This window comes from Zosterops lateralis (genome assembly GCF_965231275.1).
Source record: "Zosterops lateralis genome assembly, chromosome: 6".
NCBI lineage: Eukaryota > Metazoa > Chordata > Aves > Passeriformes > Zosteropidae > Zosterops > Zosterops lateralis.
Genome location: NC_139761.1, coordinates 52,794,371 through 52,809,351, shown reverse-complemented (window position 1 = coordinate 52,809,351; position 14,981 = coordinate 52,794,371). Strand labels below are relative to the sequence as shown.

Sequence of the window (14,981 nt, the reverse complement as noted above, 5' to 3'; positions counted from 1 at the left end):
ATTGAATAGACATAACCAGTGAATCTAAGGACTAATTTTAAATTAAATTCCATGTTGGGAAGATGAATATAAATGGATGTACTTGTTGTGTCTGTTCTTCCAACAGCTCTGCTTTCCTGTACCCCATTCAAGAATGGAGAAGGTGCTGGGAGCAGGAGTTCCTCCCTTAGCACAGTGTGTGATGGGATACAAGGCACGGCTGGAGGAGGAAGGAAAAGCTTTTCCAACCTCCCTCCAAGCTTTGTGTGTTTGCACAGAGTTGTATGTTGGAATTAGAGAGCAGCCACCACAAGGAACGGTTGGGAAAGGTGATGTAATTTTTAAATCAATGCTTAAAAGTTTATGTATTGATTCTTTAGGGTTTCTCCAAACATGCATGTTGTATTTGCCTCTAATTCCTGAGTCCTGTCCTTGTGACTGTGAGAGCCACAGATCTTTCTGGGAGACAAGAGAGATCTGATTTCTTAATCTGAGGAGGTATGGAGATCTGGGAAATCCCATAAGAAGTTTGTAAGTGGGGCTCAGACAAGGCCCTGGGAGAGAGCCCTCCATCTGTTGAAGAGAGGGGAAGTTGAGGAAGAGTTAAGAAGTAAACACACTTCGTGTAACTGACTAAAGAGCTGTACAGGCTGAAGGTTGATGTGGTGCTTGGGTTTTTTTTCACCATTTCAGGAAGGATGTGGATTTTGTGGCTTAGCCACGGATGTCAGGCACCTCTCAACATCCATTTGAAGAGAAAGAACCCCAGTGCTGGGGAGGAAACACCAGCTGCCACCACAGCAGGGAAGGGGCTCTGTGATCATTTTAAGCATAACTGGTTCCCCTCTTGCCTCCTCAGCTCTTGAGAGGCATCTGTTGGTAAGTGGAGGAAAGCTCAACTGTTACTCAGGCACCTTTTCCTACCTCATAATCCCCTTTCACTGCAGTATTTCATTCTCTCTTGAGCACCTTCTGCAATGCTTCAGTTTCATTTGAGCTCCACAGTGTTACTGACCCAGTTGGGTCTTAGCTATGTGAGAGGACAGATTCCATGCATGTGAAGGTTCTTGTCTCTCTCAGGGGCAGAAAGGGGCATTTATTCCAGAAGCTCCAAGCCTCTAACCAGCCAGTTTGATAGCAGCAAGTCCCCAAATTCTGTGTGCCTGAATCCCCACCCTGCCCCAGGGGGTGCAATGTGTGGTGTTAGAGCACAGCAACCTGCTCGTGGCAGGGGGGTGGAATGAGATGGTCTTCAAGGTCCCCTTCCAAGACAAATCATTCTAGGAACCTCTGTTGGAATTTTGTTTAGTAAGAGTGAAAAATGCAAAATGGGTTAAATTGAGAAGGGATGTCAGTCTGATGGCTGTAGGGAGGGGCAGGGTCAAACTTTCAGTGCTGGCTTGACTTAGACAGGCAAAAAGGTCACCTCCCTTTGGGCAGCCTGCTTCCTGCCTGGTCTGCTTCCTCCCTCCCCAGCAGCTGTAGGACAGAGGGTCTGGATGAGTCCCCTGGAGACTTCATCCTGCTCTGGTAGACTGGCACTATTCCCAGGGCAGGCTGGGAGTGCAGCACCAGCTGTCTGTGTCTGATTGTAGCTGGCTGTCCCTTTGGCTGGAGCAGCAGCTCCCAGGTTGTTCTGGATGTGCTGACAGCAGAGCTGCTGTGTCACACTGGGGTGAGGGAGCAGTGGCTCCCTTGCTCTGCACACAGCACGTGTCTGTCAGCTCTGGAGCCACACTGCTGCCTGTTCTGTTTTTTAAAATTCAGGCAACTTTGCCAGGAAACAGCAAATGCATCCACATATAAGCAGGGATCTCTTAGAACCATGGAATGAATCACTGAGGTTGGAAAGGACTGCTGAGACCATCAAGTGCAGCCATTCCCCCAGCACTGCCAAGGCCACCACTACCCCTGTCCCCGGGTGCCACATCCATGAGCCTTTTAAATCTCTCAAGGGATGGGGACTCAGCCACTGGCCTGGGCAGCTGTGCCAGCTTGGACAGCTTTGGGTGATGAAATGTTCCCCAATACCCAATCTAAACCTTCCCTGGCAAAACTTGAGGCCATTTCCTTCTTGTCCTATCATTTGTTCTTGTCTACTCTTCATAAAACAAGATCTATATAAACTAGTAAAATACACGTATGTATTTTGACATACAGCTATGTCTCACAGGAGTATTTGTGGGTTTTGTACCAAGAGGGGCTTGTGAAACCTGTGTTTGCTCTTTAAAACAACCTGAAATTAAAAACTTTTCTTCAATGAGTTAGGACTTTCCTTTAATGTGTTTCAAATTAGGAATTTGAGAATTAAAATCCTGTCACGTGTCTCCTGCAGCAGTGAATTGATCATGTTACAAGGCAAGTCCGTTTTAATTTGCATGTATTGACAAAAGTGCCACAAAAATTTGAAATTCCATTTGTCCCTTTGCAAATTGATAAAAAAAAAAAAAAGCATGATACAGAAATCTATCCATACACAGCATGATACTTGTACAGGTAAGACATTTGTACATCCACTGAACTTCAGGTGATCCACCTCATCTTGAAGCACTCAGGGAAATGCTGATTATTTTTCCTTTTCTTATTTTCCATTTTCAGTGCTGAACATTCGCTCCTAGAAAAAGAATAAGCAAAGCACAGCAGAATAAGAGTTTGGGAATGCTGCAAGGAGTTGCCAGTCACCAAGTGCCTAGATCAGGTATACTGAGTATTTCTTCCCCAAAAAACACAGTTTGACGAATCCTGTGTCAAAGCCTCTCCACAATCTGACATAAAACTTTGACAGCAGGTCTGCTCTTTCTTAGTGCCTCCAAGTACAAACATGATATATTTCCAGCTCACTACCTGCAGATTATTTGTGTCCTGTACTGCTGCTGACAGCTCAGAATGAGATTTAAGGGATTTCTCACTTTGACAGTTATTCTGATGAGCTGCCAGTCCTGCAGCCTCAAAATGCAGGTGTGGCCCACACCTGGCACAAAATCTTTCTTGGCGTGCAGTGAAGCTTACCCAGTTCACTGAGCTTAGGTGGCCTGTCCTACTACATAACCTGTCCAAAGACCTGACCAGACTTGTTTAATCCTCAGCCACACCAGGATGAGGGAGCAGTGTGGTCTCTACCTTTAACATCCTCTCCAGCTTAACTGCATCTGCAGCAAATCTCCTGATCCCATCAGAGAGCTTTTCCACAGCCATTTGGTCTTCGTTGTGGTGCCAGCGGAATGCCTTCTCATCCAGGTGGATCTTCTCAAGATCACACGTCTGAGCTGTGCACGAGAAGTAGAAAAAGAAACAGACCAGGTGATCAGATTCTTAGCAAATTCAAGCTTCCTAAAATTGTCTTGAGTTCTGACCATTTCTAAGTATTGGAAAATTTTTAAATACTTTCAGTATGAGTTGCTGCAGGATCACAGTCTGGGATATGAGATTGAAAGTGCTCCTGATCTGGCTGGAGGAGAACAAAGAGGAAAAAGATAGCCTAATAAATCAGTTTATCTTAACACAGTGTTTGTGTGTGTCATTATCTGGTACCTGCTGCTGAATGGCACAGCACTTCCAGGCCTATTCTAAGGAACTGTGCAACCGCCCTGCAGCAGTGAGACATTCTGGGCAAATATTCTGAACAATCAGGCTTTGATTATTTGGCAAGAACTAACAAAAGCTCGCTTGATAGCAGGCTCCCAGGCCAGCAGCAGCCTGTGGGCAGCAAGCCATGGCTACAGCTGTGCACAGAGCTGCTTTCTCAGATGTACACAGCATTTTAATGAGGCTGCAGAAAAAGGAGAATATCAAATTATTCCAGAGAATCCTGGAATAATTTGGGTGGAAAGGAACCTTAAAGCCCATTCAGTTCCACTCCCCGGCCACAAGCAGAGACACCTTCCACTATCCCAGATTGCTCCAAGCCCCGTCCAACCTGGGCTTGAAGTAGTTTAATGGGAACAAGGATTCCAAGCCATCATGGCACAGTGTCACCAGATCAAATCACTTAGAAACTAATCATAGACAAGACTAAGTTCTGGAGGGAAAGCACCTCTTGTCATGTCTAGAGATTAAGATGAAATCAAGTTTGGCATCTTTGCTACTGTTTAGTAAAATTTAATCCTCAGCACGTGCAGATTAACTTTCCTCTTCTCTCTGTGTCCCATGGGGAGAGGTGTTGAGTATGGAATCACACTGCGAACCCACTATAATCCAGTTAGTGCTCAGTGTCAGCAGTTGTAGCAGTGATACTGTAATGAGGCTACAGTATTTCCTTATGAGGCTACAATATTTCCTCTAGGAAACTGTATTTATCCTAAAGCAGGATGGCCGTGAGTACCACAGCACTGACTGCAACCCCAGACTCCCAACACCGCAGAAGAAAGGAAGATAGAAAAAGCCCCAGGAGTGGACTCACCCTCTTTGACACTGAGTGTGGGAGTTAACTTGACGTGCTCTTTGCTGAGCTCTGCCAGGAGCTTGGGTGAAATGGTGAGATAGTCACAGCCCGTGAGCGCTTTGATCTGGCCCGTGTTGCGAAACGAGGCGCCCATCACGATGGTTTTGTAGCCAAACTTTTTGTAGTAGTTATAGATCTTGGTGACACTCTTCACTCCTACAAGCAGAAACCAGCAACTTTATTGTGATTATTTAGAACGTGTTCAAACCCAGCATTTTGCCATAAGAGGATCTTTACAAGTAAACTGATTGGGCAGCTGTTGTTTTCTCACCAGTATTAAATCTGTGCTCACCTGGATCCTCCGAAGGCTCATAGGTTTTCTTGTCTCCATTTGCAACGTACCAGTCCAGGATCCGTCCCACGAACGGGGAAATCAGAGTAACTCCAGCTTCAGCACAGGCAACAGCCTGAGCAAAGGAGAACAGCAAGGTCATGTTGCAGTGAATCCCATACTCGGCCTCCAGAACCCTGCAGATACAGGTTGGCTTAGAATAGCACTTTTCTCACCTACAGAATTCATATTCAGGAACAAGCTGCTAAGTTCAAACTACTGAATTCTTTGAGTCAATTTAGGAATGGGGCACACTTGGTAAGCTTTAAAGTCGTTGGCTACCAGCAAATGTTTTGTGCTGCCAAACTCTGCTTTATTAATGCTGTTCCTCTAGCCAGATGCAGCCAGCTTAGCAGGGTATTTCAGGAAACTGTGGCCTGGCCCTTGTGTGAAGAAACTTTCCCTATTTCAACAGCAAGCTGTGGCAGAGCACCTCCCGTGCTCATGACAGACTTCTTCATGCCGTGCATTCAGCACTGCTGTTTATTCAAGTGCAGGATGCAGTGTCAGTGCCCATGGACAGGCAGGAGCATGCCATGAATCAGCACACCAGGCACACACAGCCTTACCTGCCAGCCTGGATTCCTTCCCATGTTGAAGAGAGCTTGATGAGAATCCGGTCTTTACCAACTCCTACTTCCTTGTAGAGGTCGATGAGGCGCCTGGCCCTTTGAATCATTCCTTCCTTATCAAAGGACAACCTTTGAGGCAAGAGCAGCACTGTTAAAAACTGAATTTTTTGTTTGTTTTTTAAATTTTCTCCCTCAGGGCCAAAAATTGCTGTTTTATCAGCATTTGCATGCCAACAGCAGGTTTGTGTTCTCAGATCCCTTCGAGACTGTCAGCCCTTCGAGAAGGAAGTTTCTCATAATGAATTCAGAAGCTGAGCATTAACAAAAATGGGCACTGAGCAAGTTAACAGCCAAGTCCTGTGCAAGTCTTGAAAAAACCTATTCAAAACAGATCTCTCATGAAATTGAGCAGCTATTATCACACAGAAGAAAAAGAGCAAAACTCTGACTGGAAGTGTGAGGTTTCCTTTGCTTAAGCAGCAACAGGAAGATTATGAAAATCTGAGGTCACTGCTACTTGTTTTTCTTACAGAGTTCTAGTGAAACTAAGGGAAATCCACACTTAAATAATATAACTCCAGCTGGTCTTCTAGGCCAAAAAAAAAAAAAAAAAAAAAATCTTTCTCCAACTCACATCAGATTGTGTATTTACAAATATCCAGGGTAACCCAGAGGGAAAAGTGCCAACCTTGCATCTACTTCTGTGGACACACGGCCAGGTATCCTCTTCAGGATTTCAGCTCCAAATAATACAAAAAGCTTGTCAGAAGCATTTTTGATCTGCTCCTCTTCTGACCTGAAAACCACAAAAAAACAAAAGCATTTATGGGGATTAAGAAAAAGGTGAGTTTACACTTTGCTGTGGATTTGAAGATCAAATTTCACAGCCCGTTTAACGTTAAATTCCAGAGTTCAAATGAACCAATTCTGTCCTGCCAGCAGGATTAGCCTTTGGACACTTTCCTGTAGTGCTGTTGTTTTCCTAAGCAAGGAGGGCTAGGTGTGAGCTGGGAAATGGGGATGCACTTCTAAAAAGGCCCATCTGGAATGGGCATAAGGAATTTTTCTCTAAGTGTTGAGGCCTTTTGGGGCAGGAGACAAACCCACAAGTACATGAGGGGGAAACCCCAGGATGTTGCTTGTATATAAATAAGGCATTTTAAATATAGGTCTGCCGAGATTAAACCCCTCTTTACTTACCCACCAAGCTTCTTCCCGTAGGCAACAGCATCATCCACAAGCTTCTGGTATGCCGGCATCTGAGCCGCAGCCAGGATCAGGGAGGGGTTTGTGGTGGCATCCAGGGGCTTGTACTCATCTATGGCTAAGGAAAGAAAACCAGCCTGTTTGAAACAGCCAGCCAGCCTGAGAAATCAGAAGAATTTTGCTCCACCAGGTGAGAATGTAAACACTTGTTAATGACGGAGCACCTCAGCACCCAGTGGTGTTTAAACACTGCCTGAAGGCTGGTTTGTGCCAGAGTACAGAACAACTGGGCTGCAGTCACAAGATACAGCAAACTTTAAAGTTTATAAACTATAGAAATTGCCCAAAAGTATAGACCTGTAGAAATGATGGATGGAGAGAAGTAATACTAATTTCCAAACTTCATCCCAACCAGCATTGCTGAGCTCCAGGAATCACTGAGGGGAATAAAGAACAGGGGACCTTTCCTTCAAGCAGTCAGAAATTCTGCTTTTGTTTGTGTCCAACTGATGGGGCCAGGACAGGTGAATTCACCTGTGAGGCTCCAGCAGCTCTTCTTACTGCTTTTTAAACTTTTTCCAAACAGTTGCAGTTCCTCAGTACCTGCTCTTCTCATTTCCTTGTCCTACCAGGAACACACTTGACCCTTGGTCTTACCCTAAGCCCTGGACTACGTCTGTTCCGGTGATGCCAGGTTTTGCTCCAGCAGGCTGTGGCACACATTGTTGGGCTGTAATCACAGCCTGGCACCAAGGCAAACAGGGCAGAGCCTCTGCAGGCCACTCGGCAGTTTCAACAATGCAGTTAAAATGTAAAAAAAAAAATAACAAAATCTGTATTACCAGCCCCTTCTCCTCAGCATTTCTGCACAGGGATGAAACCCCAAGTGAGAGAGTGCAACTGTACTAAAAATAAGCCTTGTTTTTCTACAGATCCCTCCCAGGCAATGATCAGGATCTTGGAGAGAGGTCCACTCCATATAAACAGGTCCTTCAGAACTTCAGTTCACGTGGGTACTGCTTAAAGCAGAGCAGCACATCAGTGAAATGCCATTCTGTAGTGACACCTTCTACACTGGGAACCAGCAGCAGCAACAGCTGCCTTCACCTCCACCAGTGTTTAACCTGCCAGGAGCAAGCCAGGTAAGGCTCTTGCCTTGTTAGGACTCTAAGAATAACCCCCAGGTGATAAGAGCAGCCCAGAGAACAACTTGGGGATGTCCTGAGCAGGGCTGATAGCTGGACTCCATGATCCCTGAGGGATATTCTACAATCCTTACTGCTGCTTGCACACAAACACCCCCTTGGCCGTCCTGGGTGTTTGGGTTTTTTTTCCCATGTCTGAGCTGTTGCCACCCCTGTGCTCTCTTCACCTTAAGTTTAGTACTCTTAAGACATTTGACAGTGGCTATTTAGGATTGTTCACTGTTACACCAACAGGATTAGGCAAGCAGTGGAGGGATTACTGCAGGCCTGGTTGAGGACAGGACAGGATTCAAGAGCTGCTCTACACAACCTAGAGACACCCAGGGGGGGAATTCTTGGCTCTGATGGACTGAGCAGGCTCTGTGTCCGTGCTGGGCCAGACAGTGACAGCTTGGAACAAGTGGCTTTTTAATCGAAGGCCACCTTCCTTTCTCAGAAAGGAGTGTGCTGGCTCATTCTCGGGAGATAAGGGAACTAAAAGCACTCTGGCATTATTTTTACAGAATCTTGTAATGATTAGGCTGTAAAGTGACCTTAAAGATTGTCCAGTTCCACTCCCTGCCACAGGCAGTGACACCCTCCACTGGACCGGGTTGCCTTGCCTTGAGTTTGGAAAAACCCCAAACAAGTCCCAGATCTAGCCAGGTCACTGGAAGAAATCCCGAGTTCATCAGCACAGCAGAGTCTGGCACTTCTTCCTGACAGCACGCAGAGCCGAACGCGGTGGTCAGGGCACACTCGAGGGCAAACTGGGAGATCACGGGAGAGTCTGGAGAATGTCCTGCCTGGGCGGGCTCTGCCCTGGGATGAGGACCAAGGCGCCGCCACCGAGCGCCTTCCCCCCGCCCCCCCTCCGGCCGCGGGGTGGTTCGCTCCCCCCAGTGCGCGCCCCTTGGGCCGGGCGCGCCCACTCTCCGCGACGGGGGCGGGAGAGGGGGCTAAGGAGAAGATGCCGTGACGGGATCCCCTCGCGCCGCCTCTCACCGTTGAAATCCCCGGTGTCGGCCACCACCGTGGTGTGGTGCTTGAGCTGGTCCAGCGCCGACTCCATCTTCTGCCGCTTCACGGGGGACACGGACATGCCGGCGGCCGTGGGGGCTCCGCGCCTATAAGGGACGGTGCGTGCCCGGAGGGGACCGGCCTGCGCGCGCACCCGCGGCCAGCGCGCTCCCGCGGCCCGCGCCAATCCCAGCCCGGCCGGGCGGCACCGGCCAATCAGGAGCGCGGACACAAGACGGACGCGGCCGGGAGGAGCCGAGGCGGGGCAGCGGGAGAGAGAACGATTTTGATTGGCTGGTTCGCGGTCCCGGGGGTCGGGGCGAGTGGTCGCCTTGGCGACCCCGACGCCGCCATTGTCCCAGCAGAGCGTGTCCGGGGCTCTCCGGGCCCGGGATCTCCGGTCCCCGGAACCCCCCGGGGCTCTTCCCCACGGCCGGCACGGCCCCCGGCCCGCCCCCGAGCCACCCGCCCTTCATGGCCGCGCGGGGCCCGGGCGCCGCCGGTGCCGCAAGATGGCGGCGGGCAGGCCCTGAGGGGAGGCGGCCGGGAGGGAAGGTCGGAGCCGCCGGGGCTGCCCCGCTGCGGGAGCTCAGCTCCGTACTCCCGTCCCTGCCGTCCTGGCAAGGTTCGAAATGGCTTCTTGGGTACAGCGCCAGCCGCTGAGAGAGTCCCCGACCCAGCAGGGCGGGTGTTTTGGGCTCTTGGTTTGCCTTAAACTTTATTTGGGCTGTAGAGGAGCTGATCTTGTTAGCGTGGTTGTTCCCCTGAGACAGAGGATGGTCTGCCCTTGGTTGGAAATGTCGGAGAATCTGTCTCTTGGCTGTGTCATAGGGTTGTGCTGTTCCCTCTTTCTGTATTGTTCCACTTGGGACAGCTGCCACAGAAGTTCCCCTTCCTGATAGGCAAGAATGTGCTTTTGCACAACCTTTTCATGTTTTGCCCAACCCAAGAAAGGATTATGTAAAGAAGCTTTAGATTTAAGTCCTGTTTGAATTCTGTGACTATGTAGGAAACAGGTTCATACTGTCTCTGGTTTCTTTGCCAAGGAAAAGGAGAGCCTCCCTTGTGAGTCATGGAATCACAGATTTCCAGACTGGTTTGTGTTGGAAGGGACTTTAAAGACCATCCAGTTCCACCTCCTGCCATGGGCAGAGACACTTTCCACTAGACCAGACAAGAAAAGGAGTTCAGCTCGCAGCTTTTTTTGGTATTAATTCTTATCATGTGTGAGATTTTCACCTCTGTTTTTAAAACACAGTTATCCAGGCCATCACACCCTTCCTGCTGAATGTCAGTGCCCAAACCCAAAAGGAAACGTGGTTTCAAACGTTTTGCTGCGTTTCCGAGACTCTCAGTGACAAACCATTATGAAAACCCAGTGACAGAGACAGAGACGGATTTATAAGTATAACTTAACTATTTTAATAACTCTTGTACAGTGCATGGTTATATCATTGTCTCCTTCGCTCGGGTACATCAGGGTACAGTACTTTATAGCAGTGTCTGCAGGCAGCACAAACAGAACAGGTGCACAGCTCAGTCACATGGCAATTTGGAAAAGTGACCTCTGCAACCAGGTCTGCTGAGATATTTGCTTTAGGAAGTGCTCCTGTGGCTCCCAGCTTCACAGAGCTGTCCTGTACACTCCTGTTAAAATCACAGATAACTGTAATTCCCTGTGTTTGCTTTCCTCTACACCCCAGGGCTAGAAGGCGGTGTGTTTCCTACATCAGCATTTGTTTTTATTTTCATTTTAGAAACTTTCTGGCCTCCCGTGCTTGCCATCCTGCTTCCCTTCTCCACCCTAATCCAGAGCCAGGGCTTCTCAGGAGGATTGTCCTCTTCATCCCTCCCTGACAAGGTGAGTGCCCTTCTCCGATCCCAGCAGGGCTGTGACTGAACCCAGGATCCTCCCCTGCCTGCGCTGCTGGTGCCAGCAGTGTCCTCTTCAGAGGAAGAAAACAGATTTCCCATTGGAGACACTTAAGAATAAAGCCAAAACTGAGGTGCCCTGGTGCTCTCAGATTTAGACACGAGTTCCCCAGGTGCTGTTTTAAAGCTTTTTCCATTAAATGTGCGAGGACAGGCACAGACTGGGGCAAAGACTCAGCACGTGCTGAGAGAGAAAACCCAACAGTGCCGGGGCTGTGGCAGCCCTGGAGCTGCGTTTGCTCCTCTGCTTTGCTGTCAGCTTGGTCTGTCAGTTACACAGAGGTGGAAATGCAATGTGCCAAACTTGCTGTGGACAGGAACTACTCTGCTTGCTTGAGTTTTGAAATTGTGAGTAAATTTTGGAAGCATAAAATTTGGAAGGATTCTGCCTCTAGGGAGAGAGATTTTCCTCACCCTTATTTACAGATTGTTATATATAAATGCAGATAATTTTATGAAGGAAAACAGGAAGTCAAGAGCAACATCCTGTGCTAAATTAGATTTTTTTTTTCTTGTGTCCATTTATTTGGAGTTAAACCTGCCCTTCCTCTCGGGGTTTCAATCTGGTTGTTTCCTCACCCGAGATTCCAAGGCTGGCTGGTGGTTCGTGTGGGCACGAAGGGAGTGATTTTCCCTCTTGACCTCTGAAGGATTTAGGGTCTGCTGTCTGACTCTGTGTCTCTGTGTTCTGTGCTGAGCTCGGTGCTCGGTGTTCGGCGCGAGAATGATGAGGAGTCTCAAGGTCTTGCTTTTCTGGTTTCTCGCGTTGTTTATTAGTTCTTATCTTACAATTCTCTGTGTCCGGCCAAGATGTTCACAGCAGCCTGGACACGAGGTGACTCCCCTTCCCCTGTGTCTGGCCATGATGTCCACTGCAGCTCGGACACAAGGCGACTCCCCTGTGTCCGGCCATGGTGTTCTCAGCAGCTCGGACACAAGGCGACTCCCCCCTGTGATGGGAGGTCGCTACCTCTTATACAGATAACTACGTACCCATTGTTTACAATTCTATGCCAATGTCTATCACCTATACTAACAGGGTCGTGTCTACTTTGATCCAATCCACTGAAACTACTCTGTGCCCATGTCACTGCAGAAGATGGATGCCAAGGGAGAAGAAGAAGAACCCAGGGCACCGCCCTAAAATCACCATCTTGTCCCTTTGCATCTACATTCTAAAAATCCATAACTACAAAATCTTCTGCACAGTGATAACTACACTACTCTCAGTAACACCTTTGTGACTTGCAATTCTTCTCTCTGTTGGATGTTTTTCTCATGGACCAAAATCAAAGACTGTGTCTTCCTGGGCTCTGTGCCAGGCAAATCCCCCTGCACAGACCCCAGACCCTCTTTTTTGGGTCCCAGGCCTCTCTACCGAGGTCTGTGACTTCCCAGGGCGCCCAGAGGGATGCCCTGGACTCCAACACTTCCCAGTGTGCTTTGGGGTTTCAGCTCTTTGGGAATCATTTCAGCTGAATTTTTGCAGAGAAAAGGTGAAGTGGGGACGAGTGACCAACACCCTGGGAAGGGCTGTGGGTGTGCCTGGGTCGGGAGCAAATGGTCAGGGCTCTCTTCCCCTGGTGTGAGGCGGGTTTGGCAGCACCACAACGTTCCAGGGCAGGATCGGGGCCCCAGGGAAGGGCTGCACGGCTGCCCCGAGCCCCGCCCTCTGCATCGGCAGCGCCGGGCAGGTGGAACTCGCCTGTTTCCAGAGTCACAGCCCCGTGTTTGTCACCCCTGCTCCTTTCTGGGCACTGGGAGCTCATCTCAGCTGTTCAGAGGCAGCACTAACTGTGGATTTAGGGAAGCAGCCAGACTTTGGGAATTGTGTTGCCATTCTGGCCTTGTCCAACGAGGGGCACAGGGGGACAGGAGGGGACAGGGAGTTGTCACTGGGCCCGCGGGCTGCAGGGGACACCTGCCCTGAGGAGGAAATGGGAATGGGGCTGCCTTAGGCTGCCCGGAGAGGCCGTGACTCCCCAGCCCTGAAGTGGCCAAGGCCAGGCTGGACAGGATTTGGAACAACTGGGGCTTGTGGAAAGCGTCCTGCCCGTGGCAGGGGGTGGAATGGGATGAGCTTTAATGTCCTTTCCTTAAAGCCAAACGCTGCGGGTTCCAAAGGCTCATTCCCGTGGTTCAGGCTCCAGCCCCGAGGCTGAACTCTCCCGAGCTGTGCCGCGCCTGCTCTGCCAGCGAGGGGCGGGAGCAGGGACGGCCCTCGGGAAAAGCTCGGGGGGTCTTTGTTTGCTTGGATCCAGCCCCGTGTGACTCCTGCTCTGATCGCATGCATGGAAAATTTCAGTATAAAATATATAGTTATAAAAAAAATACTTCATGCAAAATTAAAACACCTTTCCCAGTGGGACGTGGTCTTATTGTCAACCCTTCCCAACAGTGTTCAAGAATTGTCACTGATGGCAGCTGGAGCCCAAGGGGAGCTCTGCTGCCCCCGGCCTGGGCCGGGAATCATTGCTTTCGTTCCCTTTTTTCTGCACTACTTAGGGCTAAGAGCTGAAATAAAGCAGAGAGACTTTAATTAGCAGAATCAATCCTTTCCTGGCGGCGCTTCATGATTTCCTGGAGCTCTGACCCTCCTCTGTTTTTCTGGAATGGAAACAAAACAGGAAGTTTGGATTTGAGCTTCAAGCTGTAGTTAAATTACAGTATTTAATGAATGGAGGAGTAGAGCTAGTTTCAAAGAGATAGGTGAGATCAGTAAAAGCAGATTAATTAATGGAAACAGGGGGATCTCCCTTATGGATTTGGGGCCTTTTGCTTTAAGGACACTTCAGAATTAGGTGTGTTTTATTGCTGATCTGGGTTTTGGTCGTGTTGGGTTTTGTTTATTTTTTTCAATTGTATTTCTTAAAATGCCTGTTTAATGAGCTGACACTGCTGGTACAGCCCCCCATTCCAGCAGGAATTATCCATAAAAACACTCACCTCCAGCTGGTTTTTCTCCACCGTGATCTTGCTGTAGACTTTGTTTCCCTCATCACCACAGACCTTCTTCAGCTCCTCTCTGTTGAGGGAGAAGAGCTGAGCTCCGGTGAGGATGCCCAGGTGTTCCACGGTCCTGGGGAGACACAGAGTGGGGAGATGATGGTTGTGCTGCACGTGGCCTTGTGCCAGAGGAGAGCAGTGGGAGATGGGAGGCTGGGAACTGCACTGGGACCATATCACAGAGCCTGGGGCTGTGCCAGGGGGGCAGCTGTGATTCCAGTGGCATTTCAGGCCATGGGTTTAGTTCCTTAATTATTTTTCTCCAAGAAAATGTTTCTAAGAGAGAAAGGGAGTGAGTTTGGGCTCTGAGCATCCTGGTTATAGACCCTGGATATAATGGGGTTGAAATCTAATTTGCAACCCAGGCTCTGTAAGCAAATCCCAGTGACTTGTCCCAGGTGAGATGGAGCCAGAGCCTCCCCTGCTCCTTCTCCAGGGAAGGATGAGCCTTTCATGTGGCAATAGAGCAAATCTTACTCTTTGCTGAATGATTTGGCCTCCAGCCAGGCTTTGACTTCTTCAGTGCTGGATTCAAAGGTGAGGGGCACAAAAACTTCCTGAGGCTTTTCCACTTTGAAATTCCTGTGGGGAGGCTGAATTTTATTGTTTGTGATCTTCTTTAGCAGCTCATCGTTCAGCTCATCCATTTGGTGAATAAGTTCTATAGAAACAGGCAGAGAATGAAGTAAAATCTCCAGTCAAAAATCACATTAAATGGATGTGTTTGTGGGGAAATTGTAAGGAAAACAGGCATGTGGCTCAGTGTGTTTTTATTAACTCTGTAAATACACCCCAGGAAAGTGCTTACTTTTGTATTTTAGTTCTAAAGAACAAGCTTAGGTGCTCTGTTGGAGCAGCAAGGTGAGCAATGACATTTGGACCCTCAGAACACCATCAGGGACAAATGTGTCCAGGGAGATTGTCATGGCTTTGGAGGCTGGAGGGCCCTGGAAGAGAGTGGGGGCATCTCCCCTTTCCCTGAGAGCCAAGAGTCTCCCTTCAGCTTTTGAAACTTTCTCTTTGGGAGAAACTGTGATTTCTGCTGTTCCTTCTGCAGGATGAAGGAGAGGAGAGATCACAGAATCCCAGGCAAGGGGTCTAAAAAGTGGCTTTATGATTTCTTGTCGCATGACTGGGGAGAGAACCTCACTTTCATCTGTTTTGTGAACAGATTTACAGTAGGACCAGTTGCTTCTCATGTTTTTAACTCCCCCTGTTCCTCCTGCCCCATTCAAAGGACATAAAACCCCTCAACACCCACCAGCTCCTGCTCCAGGTGTACTCAGGGGTGCAAACCTGATCTGGCAGAG

General features: G+C 48.8%; 2 protein-coding genes across 2 annotated transcripts; both read right to left on the bottom strand.

Moving 5' to 3' along the window:
- Positions 1–2,239: 2,239 nt before the first annotated feature.
- On the bottom strand, positions 2,240–8,884 carry TALDO1 (transaldolase 1). Its single transcript, XM_083862998.1, has 8 exons — positions 8,719–8,884; positions 6,524–6,647; positions 6,012–6,119; positions 5,321–5,452; positions 4,713–4,888; positions 4,379–4,576; positions 3,100–3,245; positions 2,240–2,593 (listed from the first exon to the last, which is right to left on the bottom strand). The coding sequence occupies exons 1-8, from the start codon at positions 8,813–8,815 to the stop codon at positions 2,561–2,563; spliced, it is 1,014 nt and encodes a 337-aa protein (XP_083719124.1). The 5' UTR covers positions 8,816–8,884; the 3' UTR covers positions 2,240–2,560.
- Positions 8,885–12,100: 3,216 nt separating this feature from the next.
- Positions 12,101–14,326, bottom strand: LOC310910339 (epidermal growth factor receptor kinase substrate 8-like protein 2). Its single transcript, XM_083862904.1, has 3 exons — positions 14,149–14,326; positions 13,612–13,744; positions 12,101–13,272 (listed from the first exon to the last, which is right to left on the bottom strand). Exons 1-3 carry the CDS (start codon positions 14,316–14,318, stop codon positions 13,201–13,203), a joined length of 375 nt encoding a protein of 124 aa, XP_083719030.1. The 5' UTR covers positions 14,319–14,326; the 3' UTR covers positions 12,101–13,200.
- Between the last annotated feature and the right edge of the window lie 655 nt (positions 14,327–14,981).